The 27,466-nt window shown below is 39.8% G+C and overlaps 1 protein-coding gene and 1 long non-coding RNA gene across 3 annotated transcripts in view; one reads left to right on the forward strand and one right to left on the reverse strand.

Annotated features, from left to right (window-relative positions):
• Pbx1 (PBX homeobox 1) overlaps nucleotides 1-1,637 on the forward strand; it is a 307,106-nt gene extending 305,469 nt beyond the window's left edge. For both annotated transcript variants that reach the window (XM_021244717.2, XM_021244719.2), the window contains one exon: nucleotides 140-1,637. In XM_021244717.2, coding sequence (XP_021100376.1) covers nucleotides 140-160 — 21 coding nt within the window. In that variant the 3' untranslated portion in view covers nucleotides 161-1,637. The remainder of the gene's footprint in view (nucleotides 1-139) is intronic.
• Nucleotides 929-27,423, reverse strand: LOC147829113 (uncharacterized). The gene is made up of 4 exons (XR_015449468.1): nucleotides 27,026-27,423; nucleotides 25,896-26,519; nucleotides 22,913-22,968; nucleotides 929-1,091 (listed from the first exon to the last, which is right to left on the reverse strand). It is a non-coding gene; the product is annotated as an uncharacterized LOC147829113 (long non-coding RNA).
• Between the last annotated feature and the right edge of the window lie 43 nt (nucleotides 27,424-27,466).

Below are 27,466 nucleotides of genomic sequence, written 5' to 3' on the forward strand. Positions count from 1 at the left end.
GAACTTGCCAGAGGGAGGGCAAAAGAAATAAAAACTGAAATCGGTCAATTTGACTCTTTGATAGCAGTCCTGATGAAAGATTTGTGGATAGAGGGTGTTAAAGTTGTGAGCTCAACTGGAATTTTTGCCTTCTTACCAGGAAATCACAAGAACCTTCTGATCATTGGGTTGTCCAGGAGGTAACAGCTACTCCTCTTCTCTTGACTGAAGAAATGTCTCCCTCTACCTGACAAGTGGCCTCTCTTCCCGAATGATACATAGTGACTTTTGAAGAAATAAGAAAATACTTGCTAGCCTGTCATATCAGCCGAAACAACTATGGTGAGCTGGCGAATATTGCAATTACGTGATTGTTGCTGCATCAATAGAATCCCAAAGAGATAGTCACTCGTCTTTCTCCTCCTCACTAATCCAGCAGTCAAATAATCACTTATAAGCATTTACTGTGCATTTACCACCATATAATATAAAATGTGTCAAGTAGTTAGATATATAAAATAATCTCTCAACTCTCAATAATTATAAAAAACTAAGAAATTAAGAGTTGTGCATGTGAAAAGACAACTACACAGAGAAGAGGACAATGAACCCATTCAGAACATCTCTAATACGTTAGTCACTGTGTGAGGTGCGGTCCATGTGTTATTTTATCTAATCCCTTCAACATCTCTGAGAGGCATCCTAGCTTCCTTCTATGGATGGTGACACTGGGAGTCAGAGATGCTTAATAACTTGCCCAAGGTCACATAGCTAGAAAAGCATAGACCCTATTTTCCAGTTTAGATGTATCCAATTCCATAGGCTATGCCTCGTTACTAATCCTCACCTGGCAATAAGAAAAGTCAGTGCTCAGAGACGTCATTTAGGTCAAGACAAGACTCTAAAATGCCTATGAGAAAAATACATTGATAAAGTTTCTTTAAGTTTCTCATTTGATTTGGGAAATATTTCTAGCCAGAGGATAAATGTCTGGGTTCTGGAAGCCATGATGGTAGCATAGAAGTAGCAGCATGCTAGTCTCAGTTCAGCTGTTACCCACATGTGTTCATCTCAATGAGTTGCTTCCGTGTTCCAGGCTTCTGTGTCACCATCTGCAACAGAGAGCATTTCTGAGTTGCCCAGTGTCACTCACACTCCAACACTGGGCAAGTGTATGGTAAAGTAGGTCTGACACCAAGCAGACCCAAGTTTGAATCCTGGCTCCACCCTCAAGCAGTAGGCTGTTGGGCAAAGTCATCCAACCACTTGTACAATGGAGATAATAATACCTACCTCAGGGTCATTGCCCTTACTGCTCATTCTCCGTGGGACACTCTTCCCAGATATCCACAGGGGTCACCCTTTTACCTCCTTCAGGTAAAACTCTACTTACCCTTAGTGAGACTTTCCCTCGAACACAATATCTAAACTTGGTAACCACTTGCCATTTCCTGTTTTTCTTCTGCATTATATTATTTTCCTTAACACTCAACACCTAACATGTTATCCAGTGGACTCAATTATCTTATTTATTGCCTGTTTCCCACCTCTAGAATGTAAGCTCTCTAAGGGCAGGGGTTTTTTTGTATTCTTTACTGCTGTATCCCCAGTTTCTAGAATGATTTAGGTGCTTAATAAATATTTCTTGCATAAATGAATGCTGATTATGAGAATAACGTCACTATACTTTTTGTACAGGGCCTGGCACATATTAAGCACCTCTTATATGTTATCTGTCTTTTTTTTTTTTTTTTTTTTTTTGGTACCAGGGATCGAACTCGAGACCTTGCACTCGCGAGGCAGGCGTCAGAACCACTTGTCTGTTTTTAGTTGTTATTTTATTATGTCTTTGTCTCACCTCAATGGAGCACATGTGTTCTCTTTCCCTTTCATATAACCTGAAATTAGAATTTTGACCCCCTTAGCGAATGGAGAGGCCTATCTCTGTTGAAATTCATCTGGAAGCAAGAAAAGTAGTCACTGAGGAAATGAAGAGATAAGTACTGCATGGTGGCTATCTGAAAATATCTAAAAGTGAGCCACATGGATGTAAATTCCAGAAATCTTATTTCTGGAACATAAGAAAGGATTTCTGTAAATTGGATACTTTAATGATGGAATAAACTATCTCAGGAGCTAGTGATCTGGTCATACCTGGAGGCCTCCTAGAAGCTAGATAACTACATCTCACACACCCTCCATATAAGGGTTGTCCCGGGTGACAAGGTTGGAGGGCAGCCAGAGGGGTTCACACTAGCAGAGATATGTGGAAATGATTAGAAAAACATGGTATCCCTGGGAATAAGATAAATGGATGGGAAGAAGAGTTTTATTTAATCCAATATATAATCAAAGAAATCAAAGAAAGATAAAGAGGCAGAGATAGCTACCCCACATTAAAGTCAAGATATACTACCCAGCTTCCAGATACTAGTCAGTTTTCAGACTCAGAACCCAGTGACAGTAGGAAAGGGAGGATTTCCGAATGGAAAGACACTTCCACTGTTATAGAACGAATATGTGGTAATTTTTGTCCTATTGTTTCTCCTAAAGTTTCTTGGCCATTTACTCAGGTAACCATATACTGAGGGAAGTAGATGACACACATATTTTGAGGACTGGTTAGAAATATTTCCCAATTTGACATTGTTATCTGGCACCAAGACTGTCATCATGGTCTATTCGCTAGTGTATGTGGCCTTGTGCATTCATTAGGTACAACTGCTCAAATGTGTCCTCTGGGTCCATAGACACACAGCTGGTAATTTCCTCAGCCTTTGAATGAAAATTGAAATGCACATGCTTGGTAGTTGACAAAAACCTCACAGATTTTTTTGGATTGCGAGGTAAGAGCTACTAAAATGAAGAAGACCAAATGTAAACTTCTGAAATTTCTCTTTCTCCAACTTTCATCTCTGTACCAAAATAGTAAATCAAAAGCAATATTGCATTCTAAAGTGAAAGGAAAAGATTAATGAAATACTTAAAAACCTAGTGGATGTAAGGATGGCATCTCTATTCATCTCATCAGTTTGAACCCTCCAAAGACTAGAGGGATCCTAAAGGATGACAGAGTATTACAGAGAAAGCAAAACACATGAGTAGTATTGTCTCATCCCAACAATCTTAAATGCAGCTTCTGTGCCAAATGTGGAATGTTTGCCAGGGCATATTAACTTGGCCTCTGGTATATGTTGTGCAGCTGTTCATATATCAAATATGTTATTTTATGTTCCTACTAAGGAGGACGAGAAGCAGTCTCTGTTCATATGAAGTGGAAAAAATGTATATTTGCTATTTTGCCCCAGGGCTATGTCCTCCTGCCATCTATTTTGGAACTGAAGGGACGTAGACTGTTTGCTCATTCCAAACAATGTCATATTTATTCATGATATCAATGAGTCCATGTTAAGAAGTAACAGGGAGCACCAAACATGCTGGAGGTCCTGTATAAGATGCATGTGCTTTACAGAGTCGGAGATGAAACCTATACACACTGAGAATCTTGCCATATCCAATAATTGTTTTACAAGTTTAGTGGTGTGGGAAGGGTTAGAATTGTCCTTCCAAAGATAATGACACATTATTTTAATTTATACCGTCTACCACTAAGAGGGGATCACAATACTTGATAATCCACTTTGTATCCTGGGAGTAGCAGATTTCATACTTGGATATACTTCTCTGACCATTTACATGGTAAATATCTGTCTCTGAATTGAGTCTGGCATTGGAAAGTGTCCTATAGAAGTTTCTGTGGCAGTGCAAACAGATCTGGAAACTGGACCACATGATCCAGCAGCTGCTGTGATACTATAGACATCCGTGGTGGGAGGAGATGCTCTATGGAGCTATAGGAAACCACAATGAACGTATCACAATATAAACCCATAAAATTTTGAAGTAAAATCATGCTTTCTATATCAGAAAAGTACATATCGTTTGAAAAGAGCTTAGGCTACGGGTACTTAGAAAAACAGGTTTACCTGATTATGGGATGTCAGAAGACCATGTGGCCAGACATTTTAACATAAATTGAACTCAATCAGACCCACCAAATTTCAAGACATAGTGAAGCCATTGGTTATACATAAGATGGGAATGTTATACACAGGACTAGGTACAAATACCCTGGAGAGTATAGTCAGCTGCATGAGGCACTAAACGATCAGACAGAATGGCCTACTTTTCCATTGGCCAACCCATTTTTTCATTAGCCACCCCATTGCTGGCACATTGGACACAGAAGTGCAATGGCTATGGTGATGGGTAATAGACTCAGTAGCATAGACTCCCACTTACCAATGCTAACCTATTACCTTCCACTATCCAAGGTCTATGCTACCAACATAGGCCAAATTGATACTCTCTCATATGCTTCCCATATGGCACCATCTCTCAAGGAGAAACATCAACAACATGTGGAAACCTGACCACATGGGATTTCTTCTGCCATCAAAGGAACAAAAATTCGTCTTGAATGGGATCGACAGATATTACACATTTGGGTTTGCCTTTTCTGCCTTTGAGAGGTTAGTACCAATCTGAGGGCTTCTAAAGCACATAATGAGTTACTACACAATATCACATTGGACCGAGGAGCATACTTGTAAAAAAAAAGAGAGAGAGGTAGCAAGCAAATTACCATGGAGTACACTTCCCACAACACATTCAACACTATCCAGATACCTCATAGAGACAGAATGGGGTTTTTAAAGGCATCATCACCTAGAAATACTATAATATTGTAAAACAAGAGGTCACCATCTCTCAAACCATAGTGCATATTCTTCATCAATGACCATTATATAGTGTTGTGTCCCTGATAGGTTGAATACATGAATTTGGGACCAAAGTATACAAGTCAAAGTGACTCCACTTTCATAACTCCTGATTATCCTCCTCTGGGATTAGTACATCCTGTTCACACAACTCTAGTCCTTCTCAGACTGGAAGTCTAGTTCACAAAGGAATGGTTTCTATGGGAGATATGGCAAAGCACTTTGGGCTTTTTATGACAAGGGGATAGGAAGGAAAGAAAGGAGAGAGGGGCAGGAGAGAAGACATTTGGCATCCAGGTGATTCTGGTCACTATGCCCTTCTCAGACACAGTTGCTGTGTGTGTCCTCTTCCTGTCAAAAGTTGGCAGGAGCCTCCAAGGAGCACCCAGGGAATCACATGCATCTTGGGAGTGAAGAAGGATAGAACAGCACTGCACAGAGGAAGTGGTACCAAAGCATACCTGGACTTCGCACGTAGAGACTCCAGTCACCTGGCACTGTTTCCCAGTCTCTTTCTGGGCTCCCTCACAGGTGGGTGCTTGTGAGTTAATTTTATGTGGCAACTTGATTGGGCCACAGGGTGCCCAGATATTTGATTAATTATTATTTTGCACAGTGCTTGTGGAATTAACATTTCAAAGAGATCTCTTTATTTTCTCATTTATTATTATAATTATTAACATATATTAATTATACAAATTAATGTGCTTCACTGTGGTTTTCATGTGGGTGTATATATAATGCTTTGATCATGTCCCCACTTTTCTGCCCCCTTTATCCCATTCTCGGATCCCTTTCTAGACTCTGATGTCCATAGACGTGGTTACCATTTGAATGAGTAGACTGAGGCAGGCAGATGGCCCTCCCTAATGTGGATGGTCCTTGTCCAATCCATTGGAGGCCTGGATGGCACAGAAGACAGAGCAGGGGAGCATTTGCTCCCTCTGCCTGACTGCTGGAGCTGAGACTTTGATCTTTTCCTGCCCTCAGACTGGTGTAGACTTAGACTGAAATCTGTACTCTCTAGTTCTCAGGCCATGGGATTTGAAGTGGAACTACCTCTCTGATTTTTTTAGTTTCCGGAAGGACTCTCAGCTACCATAAGTATGTGAGCCAATTTCTTATAATAAATAAATAAATATACATCTGTATTTCTATCCTGTTGTTTCTATTTCTCTGGAGAACTTTAATGCCTAGTGTTCTAGGCAATGCCTAAGAAATTAGTCCCAGATGGATGGGACACTTTTTTTCTGAGTTTAGGGCTTATGGGAAACCTAATACCTACTCCCTATACAACCAACATGCAACCAGGTGAGGTTTTCTGCTGCGAGCCAGGCCTGGCAGGTCTTGGCAGAGCCCTCCCTTCTGTGGTGGAAGATTTCTCACTGAAGTGTGGCCTGTCCTGGGATGCCTGGCCTGCTCATTGTTCCTTTCTCTTTTTACCAGACCTGTCATTCTAGCAGTAGGTGTCCCCACTGGCAGTAAGGCGATCAAGCACAGAGCAGAGCCTATTAAACTTCACTCTTGCACCTTCAGCAGATTTCCTGTGGAGACCTACAGTATTTTAAAAGTCAGTCTTCCTGGGGGAAAGAGGTAGGGGCAAAAGATAAGGGAGAGGATGGATGGTTTGCATGACACTTGAACAAGTTCATCTTTTTTATTATTTTATTCTATGGCTATACAGATGTTTCTTTGGATGCCATTTTAATTGTGATAGCACTTACCAAAATTATCTCTGCTGTTCAGAAAAACATAATAAAACTTTCAGGGTTTTGTTTGAAAGCTCTGTTTCACAAGTGCAAATAATAAAAAAGGAAAAAAATAAGGCAAGAGCTCAGAAACCTGTCTCCTGACCCATGAGGATGTGCCTCAAACTTTACCTTAAAGGAAGAGATGGGAAGCCTGATACTGGCAGCTAAAAACATTCTCTGGGTCCGCTATCTGCTTCAAACCACCACCTGTGCCCACTTCCAGCTTCTGTACATCCCTGAGCTGCTGCACACTTGATTCAAGCACTGGGGTCTATGGTGCTAGGGCAGCATCCTCAAGATGGTTAGTGGGTTTAAGGTAGGCTGGTGGAGACACTGTGAGGTGTGCTCAGCTGAGTCTTTCATTCCTAGTGAGAACTGCTAAGGCCAATCTCCCTGGGCAGCTGACCTTCAGCTGTACTTTGGCTTTGGAAGTATGACTTTTAGACATTATCTGATAAAATATTGATGCTTGGGGTCCTTTAGCAGGTTGCATCCAGATTGTTCTCACTCTTCCCTGATGGATAATATAAAGATGCACGCACACAGACACACACACACACACACACACACACACAACCTTCCTTATATGGTTTTCAGCCTTCCAGAGCCTCTTGGGCTCCACAGGACAATCCATAAATATATGTTTCATAGATGAGGTTGGGTTTGAGCCAGGTTTTTAAAAAATTTATATATATATTTATTGGTACATTTTAGGTATAAAATACATTTACATTTATCATTGGGTGTTTGTACCAGTACATGATGTATCTTAGTTTTTATTTTTTCTCCCATTACCTGTGCTCCCTTCACCCACTCCACACTTCCCTATTTACACAGAGCTTGAGTCCACTTTTTTTTTCTTTCTCATAATTTTTCCATTCCCTTCTTCCCTTTCCCCTTCCCCTCCCCCATCCCCTAACCCTTGTACCTTTTCTTATTTCAAATTATCAATTATTCATTTTAATCGTTTTCATCCTTATTTACACTTTCAATTTCTCACACTAGAGAAACTATACGGTATTTACACATGTGTGTCCTATTTAGTTCACTTAAGAGTATGGCCTCAATATGCATCCATTTAGCTATAAATGTCTCTAGTTTCTCATTCTTTATCGCTGAGTAGTACTCCATTTTACAGAAAAACCACATCTTTATCCAGTTTCCAGTTGATGGGCACTTGGACTATTTCCAAGCTTTAGCTATTACAATCTGTGCTGCTATAAACATAGGTGCACATATATAGCTGTGGTATGATTCTTTTAATTCTTTGGGGAAGATTCCCAGTAGGGGAATAGCTGTGTCAAATGGGACCTGTAGTCCTAGTTCTTTGAGGAATCTCCATACTGATTTCCACAGTGGTTGCACCAGTCTGCACTCCCACCAAAAATGGAGAAGGGTTCCTTTCTCTCCACACCCCCACTAGCATTTGTTATTTGTTGATTTCTTGATAGCAGCCAATCTTTGTGGGGTGAGGTGGAATCTCAGTGTTGTTTTCATCTGCATCTCTCGAATGACCAGTGATGTTGAACATTTTTTCATATATTTAATTGTTGTTTTTACTTCTTTGTCTGAGAAATGTCTGTTCATTTTGGATGCCCATTTTTGAATTGGGTCTTTGAATTTGAGGGGTCTGATTTTTTTCAATTCTTTGTATATTCCCAATAGTAGACCTTTGTCTGAGGTACAGCTGGTAAATATTTCTTCCCACATTGTAGGTTGTCTTTTAGCTCTGTTGGTAGTTTCTCTTGCAGTGCAGAAGCTTTTTAATATGATGAGATCCCAGTTGTTGATTCTTTTTGCTAGCTCCCATGCTACTGAAGATTTGTTCATAAAGTCTTTGCCTATGCCAATGTCATCAAGAGTTCTACCTAACTTACCTTCCAGCAAGTTTAGTGTTTCTGTCTTAATATTTAGATCTTTAATCCACTTCGATCTTAGTTTAGTGCACGGTGATAGGTATGGGTCTAATTTTAATCTTTGGCAGGTTGAAATCCAGTTTTTCCAACACCGTTTATTAAACAGGTTGTCTTTCCTCCAATGAGGGTGGTTGGCTCCTTTGTGAAAGATGAGGTGGCTGAGTATGTCTGGAGTTGTTTCTGCATCTTCTAATCTATTCCACTGATCTTTGGGTCTGTTTCTTTGCCAGTACCATGCTGTTTTATCACAGTAGCTTTGTAGTATAGTTTCAAGTTGGGGATTGTGATACCCCCAGCCATGTCTCTGTTTCCTAGAATTACTTTTGCTATTCTAGGTTTCTTCTGCTTCCAAATGAATTTTTGAATTGTTTTCTCTAGTTCTGTGAAGTATATTGTTGGAATTGCAATCGGCATTGCATTGAATCTATATAGTAGTTTTGGAAGTATGGCCATTTTCACTATATTGGTCCTTTCTACCCAGGAACAAGGGATATCTTTCCATTTTCTTATATCCTCTTCGACCTCCTTTTTCAGAGAGCTGTAGTTTTCAGTGTAGAGGTCTTTTGCTTCCTTTGTTAGGTTGATTCCTAGATATTTCATTTTTTTAGATACTATTGTAAAAGGAATTATTTCCCGAATTTCTCTCTCAATGGGTCTGCTATTTGTGTATAAGAAGGCTATTGTTTTTTGAGTGTTGACCTTGTATCTAGCCACTCTGCTGAATCTGTCAATTAGGTCTAGCAGACTTTTGACTGAGTTTTTTGGATCTTCTATTTAAAGTTTCATATCATCAGCAAATAATGACAGTTTCACTTCTTCCTTTCCTATCTTTATTCCTTTTATTTCTTTCTCTTTTCTAATTGCTGTGGCTAATGTTTCCAGAACTATATTGAACAGGAGTGGTGATAGTGGGCATCCTTGTCTTGTTCCTGATTTTAGCATGAAAGTTTTAAGGTTTTGACCATTTAGTATGATGTTGGCTGTTGGTTTTTCATAGATAGCCTTAATCAGGTTGAGATAAAGACCTTCTATTCCAATTTTCTGTAGCATTTTTATCATGAATGGGGGTGGGATTTTGTCAAATGCTCTATCTGCATCTATTGAGATGATCATGTGGTTTTTGTCCTTGACTCTGTTAATATAGTGTATTACATTTATTGATTTACGGATGTTGAACCATCCTTGCATCCCTGGGATAAATCCAACTTGGTCAGGGTGTATGATCTTCTTGATGACCCTCTGTATTCTGTTTGCCAGTATCTTGTTGAGGATTTTTGCATCTATGTTCATTAGGGAGATTGTTCTCTTTTTGGGTTGGGTCTTTCCCTGGTTTTGGGGATCAAAGTAACACTTGGTTCCGGGAATGAATTTGGAAGCCTTGTTTCCCTTTCAATTTCCTTGATGAGTTTAAAGAGTAATGGGGATAGTTCTTCTTTAAATGTCTTGTAGAATTCGGCAGTGAAGCCATCAGGACCTGGGCTTTTCTTTGTTGGTAAGTATTTTATTACATTTTCAATTTCACTCATTGTTATTGGGGTGTTTAGAATATCTATATCTTCTTCATTTAATTTTGGCAATTCGTATGTATCTAGGAGTCTGTCCATTTCTTCTGTGTTTTCCATTTTATTAGAGTACAGGTTCTCAAAGTAGGTATTGATGATTCTCTGAATTTCTGCTGGATTTGTTGTGGCTTCACCTTTTTCATTCTTAATTGCATAGATTTGAGCCTTGTCTTCCTTTTTTTGATAAGGTGGGCTAAAGGTTTATCAATTTTATTTATTCTTTCAAAAAACCAACTCTTTGAATCATTGATTTTTTTGTATCATTCTCTTAGTCTCCATTGCATTGATTTCTGCTTGGATCTTTATAATTTTCTTTCTTGTACGAGCTTTGGGTTTGTCATGCTCTTCTTTTTCTAGGAGCTTGAGGTTCTGCATCAGGTTATTTAACTGAGTTCTCTCTGCTGTCCTAATATGGGCATTCACTGCTATGAATTTCCCATGTAGAACTGCTTTCATTGTGTCCCACAGATTCCTGTATGTTGTACTGGCATTATCATTTACTTAGAGAAACTGTCTAATTTCTTCTTTAATTTCCTCTGTCGCCCATTGGTTGTTCAGGAGGGTGTTCAATTTCCATGTGTTTGTGGGAGTTTTGCAGTTTCTTATGTTATTGATCTCCAATTGTATTTCACTATGGTCTGATAATATACAGTGGATAACTTCGATTCTTTTACATTTACTTAGATATGTCCTATGAGCTAGCATGTGATCTATTTTGGAGAATGACCCATGTGCAGCTGAAAAGAATGTGTATTCTGATTTTGTGGGGTGGAACACTCTGTAAACATCTATTAAGTCCATTTGTTCAATAGCTTGGTTCAGTTCTAGAATTTCATTGTTAATGTTTTTCTAGTTGATCTGTCTATTTGTGATAGAGGGGTGTTGAGGCCCCCCACTACAATTGTATTGTTGCTTATTTGGTTTTTCATGTCCATTAATATTTGTTTTGTATAGTTGGGGGCATTTGTATTTGGTGCATGTATATTTAGGATTGTCATCTCTTCCTCTTGGATTCTTCCTTTCACAAAGATGTAGTGACCATCTTTGTCTCTCTTAATTAGTTTTGGTTTGAAATCTACTTTGTTTGCAAATAAGATTGCTACACCTGCTTTTTTCTGGGTTCCTGTCGCATGGAGAACTATTTTCCATCCTTTTACTTTAAGTCTATGGATTTCCTTTTGAGTTAGGTGGGTTTCTTGTATACAGAATATTGCTGAGTTTTGCTTCTTAATCCATTCTCTCAGTCTATTTATTTTGATTGGTGAATTGAGGCCATTGACATTGATAGTTATAATTGAGAGATATTGACTCATCTTTGTCATGATGTTTTACTGTTGTTGGCTCTTCTATTTCTTATTTTCCCCCCTTTCACTTTAGTGTCTTACCTTACATGGTGCCTTCTCTCTGCTGGGCCTCATGGAGTTGTGACCTTCATTGTCTTTTTCTAGGATATTGCTTAAAATTGTTTGGAGTGCTGGTTTGGTGCTTATGAAGTTTCTCAGGTGTTCTTTGTCATGAAAGTATCTAATTTCTCCATCAATTTTGAAAGATAATTTTGCCGGATACAACAGTCTAGATCGGAAGTTATTTTCTTTTAGGGCTTGAAATACTTCATTCCAGGCTTTCCTTGATTTAAGGGTTTGTGTTGAGAAATCTGCCATGATTCTGATGGGCTTTCCTTTGTAGGTGATTTGTTTCTTTTCTCTAACTGCCTGTAGAATTTTGTTCTTCTGTTGGGTTTCTGGGATCTTGACTATTATATGTCTAGGTGTAGATTTTTTTTGGTCATGGCTGGTTGGAGTTCTATATGCCTCACTTATCTGTACATCCAATTCTCTACCTCTGTCTGGGAAGTTTTCTACTATTACTTCTGTGAACAGTTTTTTATGTCAATTGTACTTTCTTCTGTTTTTTCGTGGACTCCTATGAGTCTTATGTTCTTCTTTGCATCATCCAGCAGCTGTTGGATTGATTTCTCATGGTCCCTTACTATCTTTAAGAAATCTGTTTTCATGGTCCTTAACTGCAATCCTGTCTTCTATATCTGATATTCTCTCTTCAGATTCTCTTAGTCTGCTCTGCATGCTTTCAATGGAGTTTTTAATCTCTTGAATATATGTTTGAATCTGTTTCATGTTTTCCATTTCTTTCTTATGCTGGGCATTCATGGCTTCCAGCATGTTTCTGATCTCATCTATTTTCTTAGCTGTTTCTGCTCTAGAGCTTCTAATCATGTCTTTCATTCTGCTTACCATGTCTCTATTTATCTGGGAGATTATTTCTGCTTTGAATTTTTCTAGAGCCTCATGCATCTGCTTTGTTACTTCCTGTGCTATCGGTTTAGGGTGTCCAAGTGGTTGCTTGTCAGACTTTTCCACCTCATTTCCCCCAGAATTTCCTTTGTGTGGCATGGAAGCCTGCATTTATGCCTCGCTTAAATGTCTTCTCATTTTTGTTTTTGGTATTGTCCTTGGTTTAATTCCTGGGTTGATATTTCAAAATTGCTTAATGTAGGTATCTTTATTGTTTGTGTTTAGAACCCTTGTGGAATGATTGCTTTTCAGAGGTGTCCTCTGGATATACTTTATGCTTGGCTATTTTATTTTCCTTATACCAGGAAGGAAAACTAATTAGATCAATCACAACATGTTAGCCCAAAAGACATAGTCAGCAATACCATAGCATCAAGCACAGCTTAGAAAATGACTATTTGTGGTAGTTATTAATCTATCAATTTTAACTATGTGAGTTAAATTAAAACAGAGGACCAACCTAACATAACTTTATAATGAATAAGCTCTTCAATATAGCATCTTTCCCCTTCAGGGTGGGGAGTTAAAAGGAGTTGGGGAGGGAGGGACAGGTAGAAAGAACAGGTAAGATTAGTGGTGAGGACACAGAAAGATCACACAAACTCTAAGAAGTTGTTAAAGGCAAGAGAAAATGGCAGAATGAAAGAACAAAGATGTGAATAGAATCACCTAACAGCAACAGGAAGCTAGATACCAAATTTACTTTCCTTTAAACCTAATGATAATCAAGAGAAGGAAAAAGAGAAGAAAAAAACAGTAAGGGAGAAATCGGAATTCAGTGCAGAAAGGAACAAATGGGGAGATGAGGAGCAATGTGGGACAGCAAGAGAATGAGTGAGAGAGTGGGAAAAAAAGATAAAAGAAAGAAAAGTAAAACTGAAAAGTAGAGAGAAAGTAAAAATTAAGAATTGAAAATAGGAGAAAAAAAAAATTTTTTTTTCTTTTTCCAAATAGCACTAGAAATTATGGGCCCCCTTCAGGGTATGTCTCTGCTGTCACAGTAGGCAACCTAGGAATCCATGTGCATATACTAGTCAATGAGTCTCAATAAGCCAGCAGCAGACCAAGTACAGTGGTCTGATGTGCCTTTATTGTAGAGATTCTCTTTACTTTTCCGCTGAGCTTCAGTTTTCATCGAGGAGCCTGAGAAGCCCTCTTTCTGTTACTAACTTCTGCTCTATCTTGTGACGCTCAGGACAAGGGTCTTTATAATCTCCTGTGCCTCTGTAGTGTGGGACCAGGTAGCAGGAAAGCCAGAAGGCCAGAGGCGCACGGTGGGGGGCGGGGCGGGGGGGGGGGATTAAGATTTGAAAGGCGGCCAAGGGGCTAAGCAGACCTCACAGTGGCATGGGCGGGGCCCGGGAGGGCCGCCTAGCTTCAAGCTGCTCCTCTCACCTAGCCGGTCCAGCTTAGACAGCGTCGGATGGGGGTTGTGCTGCAAGACGCCCCCCCACCCCGACCTCACCGTGGCGTGGGCGGGGCCTGAGCCAGGTTTTTTGACAGCAGTGGGTTCTAGAGATAGAATCCAGTCCAAGAGTTAGGCAAGCAGGTGTCATAGATACACCTGTGTCCATCCTGGTGCTTGATGCACTGAGTTGTATCGCTTTCAAATCATTCTTTGTGCTTTGCAAAATGTCTCTCCTGCCTAATCTCTCTCCAACCTCATTCCTCTAATGTGCAAACCACTTTGCAGGTTAGGGAGAGTAAGTGAAGAATGACTTTCCTGGTAACAAACTCAAGGATTATGGGACTGGCACTCCTGGTGGATCTCAAGTGGAAGAGACCCTGGGAGTCAGAAGTGGAACCATGGTAGAGGGGAAACAAAAACATCACCCTGCTCCCTAATGCACACACATGTTCATGGGTACTGCACACACTACATACCTGTGCTCACTTTCTTCCCTGCATTCTCCTGAGATTCAACACCCTTGAACATATCAAAGTCCATAACAGAGTAGCAGAAGTAGAATAGGAACACCCTGTCCTGACACAGTGAGCTCAAAGCCAGTTGTGTGGTCTGGGTTGAAATCTTGCATTATTTGTCTTTCCACGTCCTTTTTGTTTCCTGACCTCAATCTCAGCTTCCTGAGGGGAAGGTCCCGTGCCTGTCTCTGAGGCCCCATCTCTGCCAAACCACAACACAAAAGCATTTGCTGCTTTGATTTGTGTACAGATAGGACCAGGGAAAGGCCATCGGGTAAGGGAAGCTGGACAATTCCAAGGGTTACCCTAAATCTGATCTGTCCCAGGTCCTTTCCAAAAGCAAAAGTCCTTTTCTTTCTGAGGCATACACTTTGTTTCCCAGCCAGGAGGTTTGGGCTGTTTATTCATTTATTTTTATGTATATATTTTAAGTCATAGAAACTTGAGAGGGTGAGAACCTCAAAGCAAATTTCCTTATTTAAAAGATGAAGAAATTGATGTTTTCTCATCTATATTTCCTATTCATTGTTTCACTTGATCCTTGCAATGCCTTCTAAACTGGGCACTAATGCTGCGGGAGGGAGCTAAGTGTATGGTTTAGATCTAAAATGGCTGCCAAAGCCTCATGTGTTTGGAAGCTGATTGGGTTATGGGAGCATGAGAGTTGACCTGTTGTTAGGAAGTAGGGTCTGGTCAGAAGAGGTGGATCACTGGGGACATGACCTGGAAGGCTGTATCTCTCTAACCCACTCCCTTCTTTGTTTTCTGCTTCCCAGCCGCCGTGTCATGAGCAGCTTTCCTCTGGCAGCCCCTTCCCCCACGCCACTTCAGCCCTGAAGCTGGCTGACTGTGGATTAAAACCTCTAAAACACATGTGCCAAAACAAACCTCCCCTCCTCTAAGGTGAGGGTGTCAGGTATTGTGTCCCAGCAACCAGAAATTGACCAGGACACAGTACCGCAGAGATGATGTGATTTGTCTAAGGTAATGTAGATCCATAGTGGTGGAGTCAGGGATTGACTCTCAGTCTAAAGTCTTTCCGTCCTAACCAGGGGTCCCTTCCTGTTAATCTAAGGACTCAGAGAGGCAGGTAATGATGTTTTCATTTAATTTGTGACAAACTATAAAATATATACATATGTCCACAAAACCATGACAAATTTTTCTTGAGAGGAACCGTTTTTCACAATGAGTGAGTGCCTTTCTACATTTTTTGTATTTAAAGTTCCTTTCTTTAGGATATTATAGGTATAATAAATAGGGTGCTTTGCATACTTGTTTGGTAAAACGAAACGTTGACAACTACGTGATATTCCTAAATATTCTTTAAAATTAAAAATCCTAAGTCTGGGAGCACAGTTCTTTAAGGGGATATTCATATTGTTGGCAGCAGTGTCAGCAAAGATGACCAGGAGAATAAGTCCAGCAGTCATTGCCCACTGGCCTCTGGACTGGGGTAAGACCCCACCCTTGTGGAGCTCAAAGCTCCTGTCTGGTTCAGATAGGAACCTGTACTGTCTCACAAGTGCTGTAGGATTTGTGTGAGGGAGGGGAGCCTCTTAGCAGTTTTGAGAGGCCATGGACTTTGAAAATAGGGTTGGATTGACCCTCCATCTGATCATTCCTTTCCAGGTACAGAGCAGGAGAGATTAACGCACATGAAAACTTGCCTGCTGTTTCTGGCAGTATTCTCTTTGCTCCAGGTGGAGAAGTATTACAGAAAGGAAAACGCTGTGGAATTGTCTTGGTCATTTTCTTGTCACTGAGACACAATCCTGGGTACCCACAATTTAAAGGAGGAGAGGTTTATTTTGACTCGTGGTTTCAATCCAGGGTTGGCAGGCTCCAAGGTAGGAAGGCCAAGGTGGAAGAGTCTGGCAGAGGAAAGCTACTGGTGAAGGAGAGAGAGAAGGGAGGAGGTAGAGAGTGAGATCCACCCTCCCAGGTTACACCCCAGTGACTGGCTTCTAACCAAGCTCACCTCCTAACAGTGTCTCAGCTGCTGAACTCAGTAGTGGCTGAATCAACTGAGAAAGCAGTACCTACATGATCCAGTCACCTTTCAAAAGCCCTGGATCTGAGAATGTGAAAGTTTTCAGGAAGATTCTAGATCTACACAATATTAAGAATGTACCATACTAGATTCCAGAGCCATGACTTTATAGGTGTATGATCATGGACAGTTTCCTTTCTGAGCTTTCCAAGGTTGTTGAGACAATAAAATCATATACCTTAGTCCTCCCTCTTTTGTGGTTGTGTTGTTCATGGTTTCAGTTACCTGTGTTCAACCACAGTTTGAAAATATTACATGGAAAATTACAAAGTTAAACAAAATTAAACAGTTTGAAATTGTGCATCATTGTGAGTAGCTTGATGGAAGCTTGTGCTGTCTGGCTCTGCCCTGCTCAGGATTGAATCATCCTTGATCTAGGGTGGCCATTTTGTATGTACCACTTAGCCGCTCATTAGCTGCTTAGCTGTCTCAGTTATTAGGTTGACTTTCATGCTATTTGCAGTGCTTACAGACAAGTAACCTTTATTTTACTTAATAATAGTTCCAAAATGAAAGATTAGTGATGCTGGTAATTTGTATATATCCCCCCCAAAAAAACCATAAAGTGCTTCTTTAAATGAAAAGATAATAAAGAAAGAAATGTATTTGCTGAGGTGCCAAAAATTTACAGTAAGTTATTATTAATATCTTACTTGTCTAACATAAATTAAACATTATCATAGGTAAGCATATTTAAGAAAAATATAACTTATCCAGGATTTGGTACTATGTGCAGTTTCAGTCACTCACTGGGGAGTTAGAAATCTATCCTCCCAAATAAGAGGAAACTACTACAACTTACACAAAGCACTTCATACAGGGCTAGCATGTACTAAATGCTCAGTAATTGTTAGTTTCTGGCTCCTTTTCACACACATTCCCTTCCCACTTTCCCCTAGGGCAGTCCTAGCTAAAATGGATTTGTCTTGTCTTTAATGACTCATATCTTATTCTCTTGCACCCTGAGGTTTGTATAACCAGGGAAAATGCTGATTAGTGACTCAGAGTGTAGAGGACAGGACAGTGCTTAAGCAAAGGAAAGTGCTGGTGGCCACATCCTGGACTCCATAGCATTCATAAGAGTTTGTAGTCCCACCTCCCTGACACACAGCTGGTGAGTCCCAGGCAGGAGGCCAGTCCTGGTACCAGGCATGGGCTGGGGGCCAGAGCCTCTGCTGTCATTGCCCATCTTTCTCCTGCTCTGTGCACTTGGTGTTACAGCTGACACCTGGAATGTCACATTCTGACATCTGAGGCTACGGGGGTCAAGAGAGGCAGGGGTGGGGGTGAGAACTTGGCTATTACAGCCAGGTACATGTCAGACCAAGTTCCACTCATGACTGGGTGTCAATTTTGGACCTGGAATACATCTGGATCCCAGCAATGTGCTGAAGTCAAATGACAACATTTGTCTGGGAGGGGCTTATCCAACAGGACTTGCTCCCAGGCAGGTCCCAGGGTCTGGGACAGAGGCTGCCGGGACAAGAGTGGGTAGGAGGCAAGTGGCTATGCTTCATCCTCTCTGTCTTGTCATCACATTTGTTGCTAGCTTGTGCTTGCTGACATCTGAGCAGCTTCTGTTTATGCAAATAGGCAATCTTCCTTTATTTTGAGTCTCCTACATGCACACAGACCACTAACTGTCACAAAGGTTTCTTTGCACAGTGGTGACAAACAGCATGGCCACTCACCCAGTAACAAGGCAGAGGTCTGGCTGGGGATGAAGAGTGTTTAATATTGATATAAGTCCTGAATAAATGAGGATTTGTGAGGCAGCACTTGATGGTGTTCGACAACGGAGCTCTGCATTCAGATAGACCGAGTCTAAATCCCCGCCTTAACATTTATTAGCCTCGTGGCCCCGAGCACTTTACTTAACCTCTCTGGGTCTCAGTTTCCAAATCTGTAAAATGATGATGTAGTAATATCAGCCATGTAGGAAATTTTGAGGAATAAAAGAAAAGGTATGCAAAGCAGTTCATAGAGGGCCTGGGAATAAAGTATCATGTCAGGATTATTATGGGAGGACTCTAGTCTACTACTATTTAACTTTTATCACTTTATAATGATTTTTTTTAAATTTGTGATTCAAATAAGAAGGTGCCAAAGGAAAAAATAATGAGGCCGAAACAGTTGGGTGGCTAGAAAAAATACTTGAAGAACTTGTTCATCAGGGAATATTTCTAGTGGAATTTTCTGGCCTAGTAAGTAAAAATTTAGATCCTCATAATCTGCATATTCATAACTTCAGTATCATGGATGCCCTGCAGTTTATACTGTTAACAGTAGGTTGGTTGTGAGTTTTATCCATTACGTATAGGATTTGAGGAGATGAGGAGGCAATAAGGATGAAGACAACAGCTGATAAAGTTAGCCCTAGTAAGTTCTTTAGGAAATTCTACAATGCTTGTAAGAGTGAAATTTCGCTTTTCAGAAATTTCAAAGAGAGACCAGAAGGGTAACTATGTATATTAAAAAGATAGCATGTTGATATTAGTTGAAAATTAGCTGCTTGCTTTCTCCCAATAAGTGAAAAAATGTAATGAAAAGGCCACCTCTATGCTTCCACCTGGTCATGAAGCAAGGGGCAGAACCACTGAGGAGCAAGGGCCAGCCTGGGCCCTCCAGAAGTTCCCCTTCTTTTTCTCAGGAAGACGGCCTGCAGATCTGCAGCCAGCTGCATGCGAGCTGCTCCCAGCTTGAAGGAACCAAGCACAGCACCAGCAGCTTGACAAGGGGCCAAATCAAGAAACACGAATCTAGAACCTCCCTGGGTACCGAGAAAGATGCAGAAAAGCACAAATCCACATGAGAGGCCAAATATAGATTGATAGCAAAGAACAGATCTCCAGTTATCAATCAGAGAGCAGTGATTAGTGACGGTTTTTATGCAGGATCAATGTAACCTTTTCTTCTTAATAAGTTTTTATTGTGAATATTCCCAAATATGCTGAGGAGTAAAGTTAATCATCACTTAGCTTCAAAAGCCACCAATTTTTCTCCAAACTTGTTTATCTTCATACCATCCTTTAATTTTGCTAGAATAATATCCATTGAAGAAGCCCTTAAATGCTTCAGTGTGCATCTTATTTTCTTACACAATCCGAATGGCACTTTTAACATTTAACAAATTTAACAAATATTCATTTAAAAAACCTCAGCCTTGCCTCACCACTTGAAAAAACTACAAAGAGATTTCAAAAGGACACTGATACATATAAGAATATGTTTTGTGATAAAGATAAGGACTGGTTTAGTCACTGCTGGGTAGTTACTTTGTTGGAAAAGTATATTTTAAGATGAATTTCAGATGAACTAATGTTTTAGTAAAAATTTGGGGTAAATAGTTTTCTAAGTGACAATGGGAGGAAAGAATATATTTGATCACACTAAATGCTCCCTATCTCCCCTCACCAAGAAAGGTGGAGAGGAAGAGAGAGAGAGAGAGAAAGAGAGAGAGAGATAGGGAGAGAGAGAGAAAGGTAGAAGGAGGGAGGGAGGGAGGGAAGAAGAAATGATCTATCATTTACTGAAAGCTTTAGAATTATGATGCAAAATAAACATTTTTCACTATAAATTTATTAACTCAGGTATTTGTATAGTGATGGAAAGCTGACCAACACAGAAAGAAAAAAAAGAAAAAAGCATTATCAAAACAAAATAAATTATATGCAAAATATAGGTGTATTTTAAAAATTCAGCAAGAACATAGTGAACCTGAATGACAGATAAAGGGCTAAGAGCTTATGATACCAGGGCTTATATGTAAATCCATAAAAACTTGGCCATTCAAAAGGTATTAGAGTAAGATATGAGAGTGTATTAGCTTTTTCATCACTGGGACATGATAAGTCACACTTATAACTAAAAGGAGGAGAGATTTAATTTTGCTGTGGGATTTTCGTGTAGAGAAACAGGAAGCCTTTTTTCCCAGGAAGCAGCTTTATTCATGCTGGCACTGACTCAGTGGATTCATATCCAAAGGCTGAGTGGTAAACATGGCATAGTTGCACATTTTTATACAATTTTTCTGTCTTTGTTTCCCATATGTGGGCATACGCTAACATTTTAGTCTGGTTGGGTATGATTTACGTTACCAAGTTACATAAGAACTACCCCTGCAGGCACAAAGGCTGATATTGCTACCTTGTAAAAGTTCCTGCCTTTATACATTGGGAGGTGCCCTACCACAGTGAAGCTAAGAGTTTCAGGGGATTCAGTCCATGGTTGGCTGGTTCCAAGGCAGAAATATCACAGTGGAGCAAAGCTGCTTGTTCATGGTGACTGGGAAGCAGAGCAAGGAAAGAACCCCAGATATAGTACCCAAGGTCAGGCCCCCTAGACCCACACAGATACACCCAGAAGTGCGTTTTACTAATTCCCTAGCCCCCTTCCAAGCCAATCAAGTTGACAGTCAAGCTTAACCATCACAGGGGGAGAGTTATTTCTCTTAAATCACAGACACTCTATGTTGTAATCCATTTTCTGCTCACTCTCCTTCACCCAAAGTCCACAGCAAGACTTCCTTAAGCAGAGGTCTGAGGACAGGCGAAAATTGCCTGTTTTAGGAAGTCATGTATTTGGTTTTCCTGTGGGCTAGCATCTTAACCCAGAATTAAGATTATTACATGGATGTGTTTTACAAGTTGTAATTTGAGTTTGTTGAGTTCATTTGTTCATTACAGAGAGATTTCTCACATTTTAATTATTTCATTTTTTAATAAAATGAGTATCAGTGACTCAGTGAAGTTCAAGAGGAAGGAGAACACAATGTAAATGTCATCATTCTATCATTAAATCTTTATCTTCAGATGGTGTTTTACAGAATTTTTTTAACTTTATGGGATTGTGTTTAATTGCAATGTTTCTTCATATATTTAAAAACCAAAGTAAGAATGAAAAATACCTACAGAAACTCCCTATAAAATAAGACATAATTGCAACTTTGCCATAGGAGTAAGGCCCTGCCAGGAAGGAAGGAAAGCCTGCCTGTTAAATCTGCACAGATTCCTTGCTTCGCTGGTGGAGACAGGAATTGGCCTCACGTCCTCAAGCTGTACATTAACACAAAACTGCTTCATTTTTCATGCCTCTTCCTTCAGTGAAGGTTTGTAACTGACTATGTCAAAAGATAGCCTCCCTTTGGGAAAAAAAGAGTCTAGGTAGGAAAAGAAAGCAAGAACAATTGTCACTGAGGGTGAATAGCATCTTTGACATCCCAGATTCCCCAGAATGTCATTAGGTTGGATTTGGATAGCCGAATACTGCTGATATTTGTGCCCTTCAGCAAATTCTATATTTGATTCTCTCATCCCAGGGGCTTTTGTGAAGCAGGGAGTATTGTATCCAAAAGAGAGCTGCAGTCAGCCTCCTCATCATTATGGTGGAATAAATGGCAATACATGTATCACATGGCAATGAAAAGGCCAATGGGTGGAGGGGAAAGTTAAGGCATGATTACTTTTCTCACAATAAGTCTGCTTCTGCTCAGCATGTGTTCCTGCTGAACTTTTATTTACTTATCCCTTAGAAAATCCCACAAGTTCACCCTATTCTTCAGTTATTAACTATGTCATGGGAAAGAATACTTGGAGTTTTGTAACTCTGGGTTTTTCTAGAAGTTCAAAGGCAAGCACAGTCATGAAGATAGATAGATATAGATAGATAGATAGATAGATAGATAGATAGATAGATAGATAGATAGAATATCTGGTTTATGAAGCAGTTTATCAATATGAGTCTGTATTAATTTGCAATTTAGTAATCTACAAAATAATCTTAATTGCTCTGTTTGTGTTGAAAGACAGACTAGGAGCAAACTTGAGGAAGTTAAAGGGTAGCAGTACAAACTGAACCTGGTGGCATAGGCCTGTAATCCCAGCCTTCTAAGAGGCAGGAGCAGTTTCAACCCCGGCTCAACATCTTATTGACTTATTAAGCTTCCTCTGTTTCAAAGTAAAGTAAAAAATTAAAAGGTCTGGCAATGTAGCTTAGTGAAAAGGCCCTGGGTTCAATCCCCAATATAAAAAAAGAATGTACTGTTTAAGGTCAATTCAAGAAGAATCACTTTACAGCTGAGGTTTCCAATTGGCTTTTTCCCCATCTTGGGTCTCTTTCTTAACCACACCTACATTACCATAAGAAGCACCAGTAGACGCTGCTCCTGTGCATCCCCCCTCTCTGCTCCCCTCTGTGAAGCCATGAACCAACCTCCTGTGATTTCCTGGAAGATGCCAGCTCTTTCCACGTCCAGATTGGATCCTGTCAATCCCATAGCACTCCTCAAAGATACCCTTTCATCTTCAGGACAAAATTCCAACTCTTCAGCATGGGACAGACGCCTTCAGCCTGGCCTTGCTTTCTGTGTCCCTCAGCCACATGCAGACACCTGTCAGAGGATCCGTGTGCTTGCCAAAGATTTGGTGCTTTCTGGCTTCTGAACGATCTCCATCCACTCCTCTGCTCTTCTTATCTGTCAGGCTTGCTTCTTTCACTTCAAGAGCCAATGTAATGTCATTTTCCCTTGGAAGCCCTTTTTGATGCCATTTCCCTCCAAGTCAGGCCCCATTTCCGTAGTAACTTATATGTAGCACTTTTATAGTATTATGCAAATTTTAACGTAATTGTCTACTTACATGTCTGGTTCCTTGTTTCTGTCATGTTCCATTGAGATTCCCATCACTAGTGAGCTCTAAACAGATGATTTGTGACACATTTCAAGGGGAGAAAAATAGAGAATTAAGAATTAGGCAAGTAGAAAAGAGTTCTATTCTTTCACTCTTTTGTGGGGGATAGGGGAGCACTGAGGATCAACTCCCAGATCTTCACACTGAGCCTCATCCTTAGCTTTTTCTTGCATTTTTTAATTTTAAGAAGGGTCATCCTAAGTTGCTATGTTGCCTGGACTGGGCTTGCACTTGTGATCCTCCTGCCTCAGCCTCCAAGAGTGCTGAGATTACAGGCCTACACCACCACGCCCTGCTAAGTCTCTTCTACTTTTGAGTTTCTTTTTTTTTTTTTTTTTGGTACAGGGGATCGAACTCCGGTCCTTGCACTTGCACAGCAGGTGGCGAAACCACTGAGCTAAATCCCTGGCCCTCTGCTTTTGAGTTTCTGAATTTCTCTGATCCCCAAATCCCAAAAGATACTGAAATTTCTTTAAAATATTATCAGGGAAATAACATTGCCACAGTTTCATCTTATAAAATATTTTATTGCTTTGGAAGTTGATTATCCAGCAAGAGTATATGATAATTATCAACCATGCTACTGTCCTTACCCAGCACCCCTTTTGTCCCATTATGGATATAGAGCCAACTTCTCATTACAGCCCTGTGCTCGGGGCATGGGAAGCCCAGGCCTCTCTTATTCTGCTTACATTAACTCTACCCAAGACTTTTGTCTCCTGCCAATATAGCACAGTGACTAGATCAGAACACATACTTCAGAGGAAGATGGTTCTAGGTTCAAACTCAATTGCGATATATTGCAAAATTGACTTAACATTCTTGAGCATGATTTTCCTCATCAAAAAAAAAAGGTTGTAAAGATTAGATAAGAGAGTGTTTACAACCTGCCTCATATATGCTTGGTGCAAGGGAAGCATAGCAGAACTGCTCTTGTTATCTTAAAAGAGTAAAATCAAGAAGAAATTGCTTCACAGACATCAAGTCCTTATTATGTTTGGAAAAAGTCAAAGAGAATGATAGTTTCTAACGAACCTGTAAACATAACACTCCAACGTCCATGGCTAAGCTCACATTGAATTAGGCCCAGAATCAGGTGAGGTATAGAATTTTTTTCTATTGATTCTGGTGACACTGATGTCATCAGTATTAGAATCCAGGTTTCTAAATGCTTTTGCTGAAATGATAGTTCTAAGACTGACTGAGCAACATCTTCCTCAAAGGTGGAGAGATTTAGGGAAGAAGGAGAGAGAAAGGAAGAGAAACTGCCCAGGCTTCCAGTCCCCTAAGAGATAAAGATGTTGGGATCTCAGCCAACACTCTAAATAATAAGGCATGATGAGAAAGAAAGACTGACAGTCTCTGACATGTGACAGGTGACTTTCTAGGGACCAAGAGACTGGACTTGTCCTAAACAGAAAGAGGCTGCAGAGTGACATCATAAACTGTTTCCAATCCAGCAAGTAGCTCATATCCAACTCACAAAGGCAAATGCCCAGAGGGAAAGAAATTATTCAGAAGACCAGAGTCCTGCCTTGGAAGCTAAATTGACAATGCATTATTAAACTCTTCTTGAGCTATTTGCCACACCCACAGAAATTTTCAGACTAATGTGTAAAAGATGCTTACATGAGTGAAGAAAAAGTGTAAAGGAGTATGCCCCAACCCTGTCACCCGAACTGTTCATATTGGGTATTTTAGGAATTTGGAATAGGAGGTAAGGTAATTAAACATTTTATTACGCTCCCTTTTAACTTGTGGCAAAGATTACAAATTATATTTGTAATCATACAAAACAGTTAAGTAAAATAGGACTGCATGTTTCCATATATATTTTTAAACTAAAATAAATAAAAATTAGGCAAACCTGTGTTTAGGAGCAAGGAGCAGGAGGAAGGCAGAGAACAAAAACTTATTGATTGTATTCTTTAAGGTAATCTGTGATGTGTGTGATTTCATTTAATCCTTGCATAGCACTAGATAAAATAAGATCCAAGAGTCCCATTTTACAGATGAGAAAACTGAACTTCAGAGAGACTAAATAATTTTCCCTAGGTCACATGCATAGCAATTTTATCTGGATCTGCCTGTCTTCACAGGCCATAACTTTTCACAAGCCAAGTATTTATAGTTATTTCTTTGAAAAGTATGGCTTTCTTTCTATACAGCTTATGTAAGCTTAACTGAAGAAATAATATTCATTTCTTGTTAAATCTTTCACATACCCAGAGAAGGAATTCACTGAATGTAACCATGCTATGGTTAAAATATGACTACTTTTTCATAAACAGGTGTTCCTCACTAACTTGTCATAAACCAACCTCTCTATATATAGTTGTCCTGTGATATGTGCAGAGAAATGGTAGCAGGATGCCCCACAGGAACCAAAATTCACAGATTCTCAAGTGCCTGAGATAAAATGGCATAGTATTTGCATACAGTCTACCCATTTCCTCCTGTGCAACTTTACTCGTCTCTAGATTACTTAGAATGCCTACCAGAAAGTAAATGCTACATAGAGAGCTGCAATACTGTTTTATTTAGGGAATAAGGGCAAGAAAACTGTCTGTGTTCAATACAGATGGAATCTTTTTCCAAATAGTTCAATCCATAACTGGTTGAACCTTCAGATGCGGAACCTGCACATATTGGGAGGGAGAACTGTGTATCTAATGAAGAAATGAGATTTGCTGATTGTTTTTGTTACTATGGAATTAATATTTTAGAATAATAACTTGGTTGTAAATTGAAGGCAATCATAGAAAAGAAAATACAGAAAAATTGTCTAGGGAAAAATCCAGTTGCATATTGTTAAAATACGTGACAGATGGAGCAGATACTGCCCTTGGATAAAGGATCATAGTCTATGCCTCAGATTTCCCAGCTATAAAGCACACAAACAATTAAAACAAAAATTGGTCCTTAAACATACACTTAGCTGTAGACTGAAGTTATTTTCACTTTGACTTCGGTGGAGTCCACCACTCAGGAAACACACTATTATACCCCACTTTCCCACATGGTTATGGAATCTCAGGCAGATTCTGAAGTGTTTCTTCACTTTCCACTATAAACAGGATCATTTAGTTAATTATTATTTCTTTTTTGGTGGTCCAGGGTCCAATCCAGTCTAACAGTGAAACTTCCATTTCAAACATGATCTCTTACTTCTTTTCCCTCTTTGACTCATGCCTTACCCAGGAATCAAACAACTCCAATGAGGAAGGGGCTCAAATAGTCTTTCACTCTTGGCCACCCCTCCATTTTTTCTTCTGGATATCTTGGATTCAACTAGGGTGAGTGGGATAAATGCAGGAGAGAAGACTCTGGAGTCACTGGTGCCATCACGGTCCTCTCTGGGCTAAGCCTGGCTGTCTGGGCTGCTCGACCTTGCTGGGGTGAATGGTTGCTGGGAAGGTGCTTCTTACTCCGAGTGTGTTCAGCAGGATATTTTCAGTCCTTTCTTTACAGTGAGGAGATACTTCTCACCCATTGTTCTCAGCTTTGGCCAGCATCCCAGGACACCGGGGAAAAGTCCCACTGAACATCTTTTTATCTGAGAAAAATAGATTTCTTTAGCTCAAAAATTTTTCCAGAAAACAACAGAACAGAATTTCAAATCCTTCACAAGAAGTGAGCCAAATAATAAAACGGTAGACATTTTAAAGCTTAAAGGAATCTGAGAAATCACTACCTTTTCTTTGCCTATGAAGAAAACATGTTTCAGAAAATACAATTTTCTTACCCAAGGCCAAGTGAAGAGCTCCTTAGGAGCAATGCTGGGCCTACCTCTAGACTCTTCACTCCCTGGATCCACAGTAGAGTAGGAAATACACTTTCCCATGTTGTTATCCATCTCTATTATTATCATTCTCATTTTTATCATTGGAGCATGCTGGGAAAATTCATGACTGAACAATATTTTAAGGTACTCAAATTATAGTAAAACACATTCATCTGAAACATCATCAAAACTGAAACAGGGATTTTTACATATCCTTTATTTTCCCTTTATAAGGAAGAGGTAAATGACATGTAAACAAGTTAATATCAGAATCTTACCCCAAAAAGAAGCTTTCTTGATATGTCATTTCTTGATGAATCTGGTCAGTACACTTTCTCCCCATTTGAAAACTAAAATAACAAACCTTTACATTTCCATAATTCTTTTCCACTTACAAAGAGCTTTTCTCCATGTCATCTGAAACTCTACATTGAGAAGGGAGGTTATAATAATGACCCTGAAATAGTATGAGTGCCTTTTAAATTATCAAAGGAAGACGTAATTTAGTGTTAAGTGTTTATAAATAGTCCTCCCACATGTGATATTCAGAGATGGAAAGTCTCAGCCAACTAGAATGTTCCAATAACTGACATAGTTTACTTTCCAGTCAATCTAGATATTGGATTGCTATTCCAATATACTTCAGTGGCCAGGCACTGTTCCCTAAGAAAAAGCCCTTAATCCTTTTCACATTAGTTAGGATTCTCTGGAGAAAAAGA

The sequence above is a fragment of the Heterocephalus glaber genome, unplaced genomic scaffold, assembly GCF_053883595.1.
Source record: "Heterocephalus glaber isolate CG9 unplaced genomic scaffold, H.glaber_assembly_v1.0 deba00000738, whole genome shotgun sequence".
NCBI classification, from domain to species: domain Eukaryota; kingdom Metazoa; phylum Chordata; class Mammalia; order Rodentia; family Bathyergidae; genus Heterocephalus; species Heterocephalus glaber.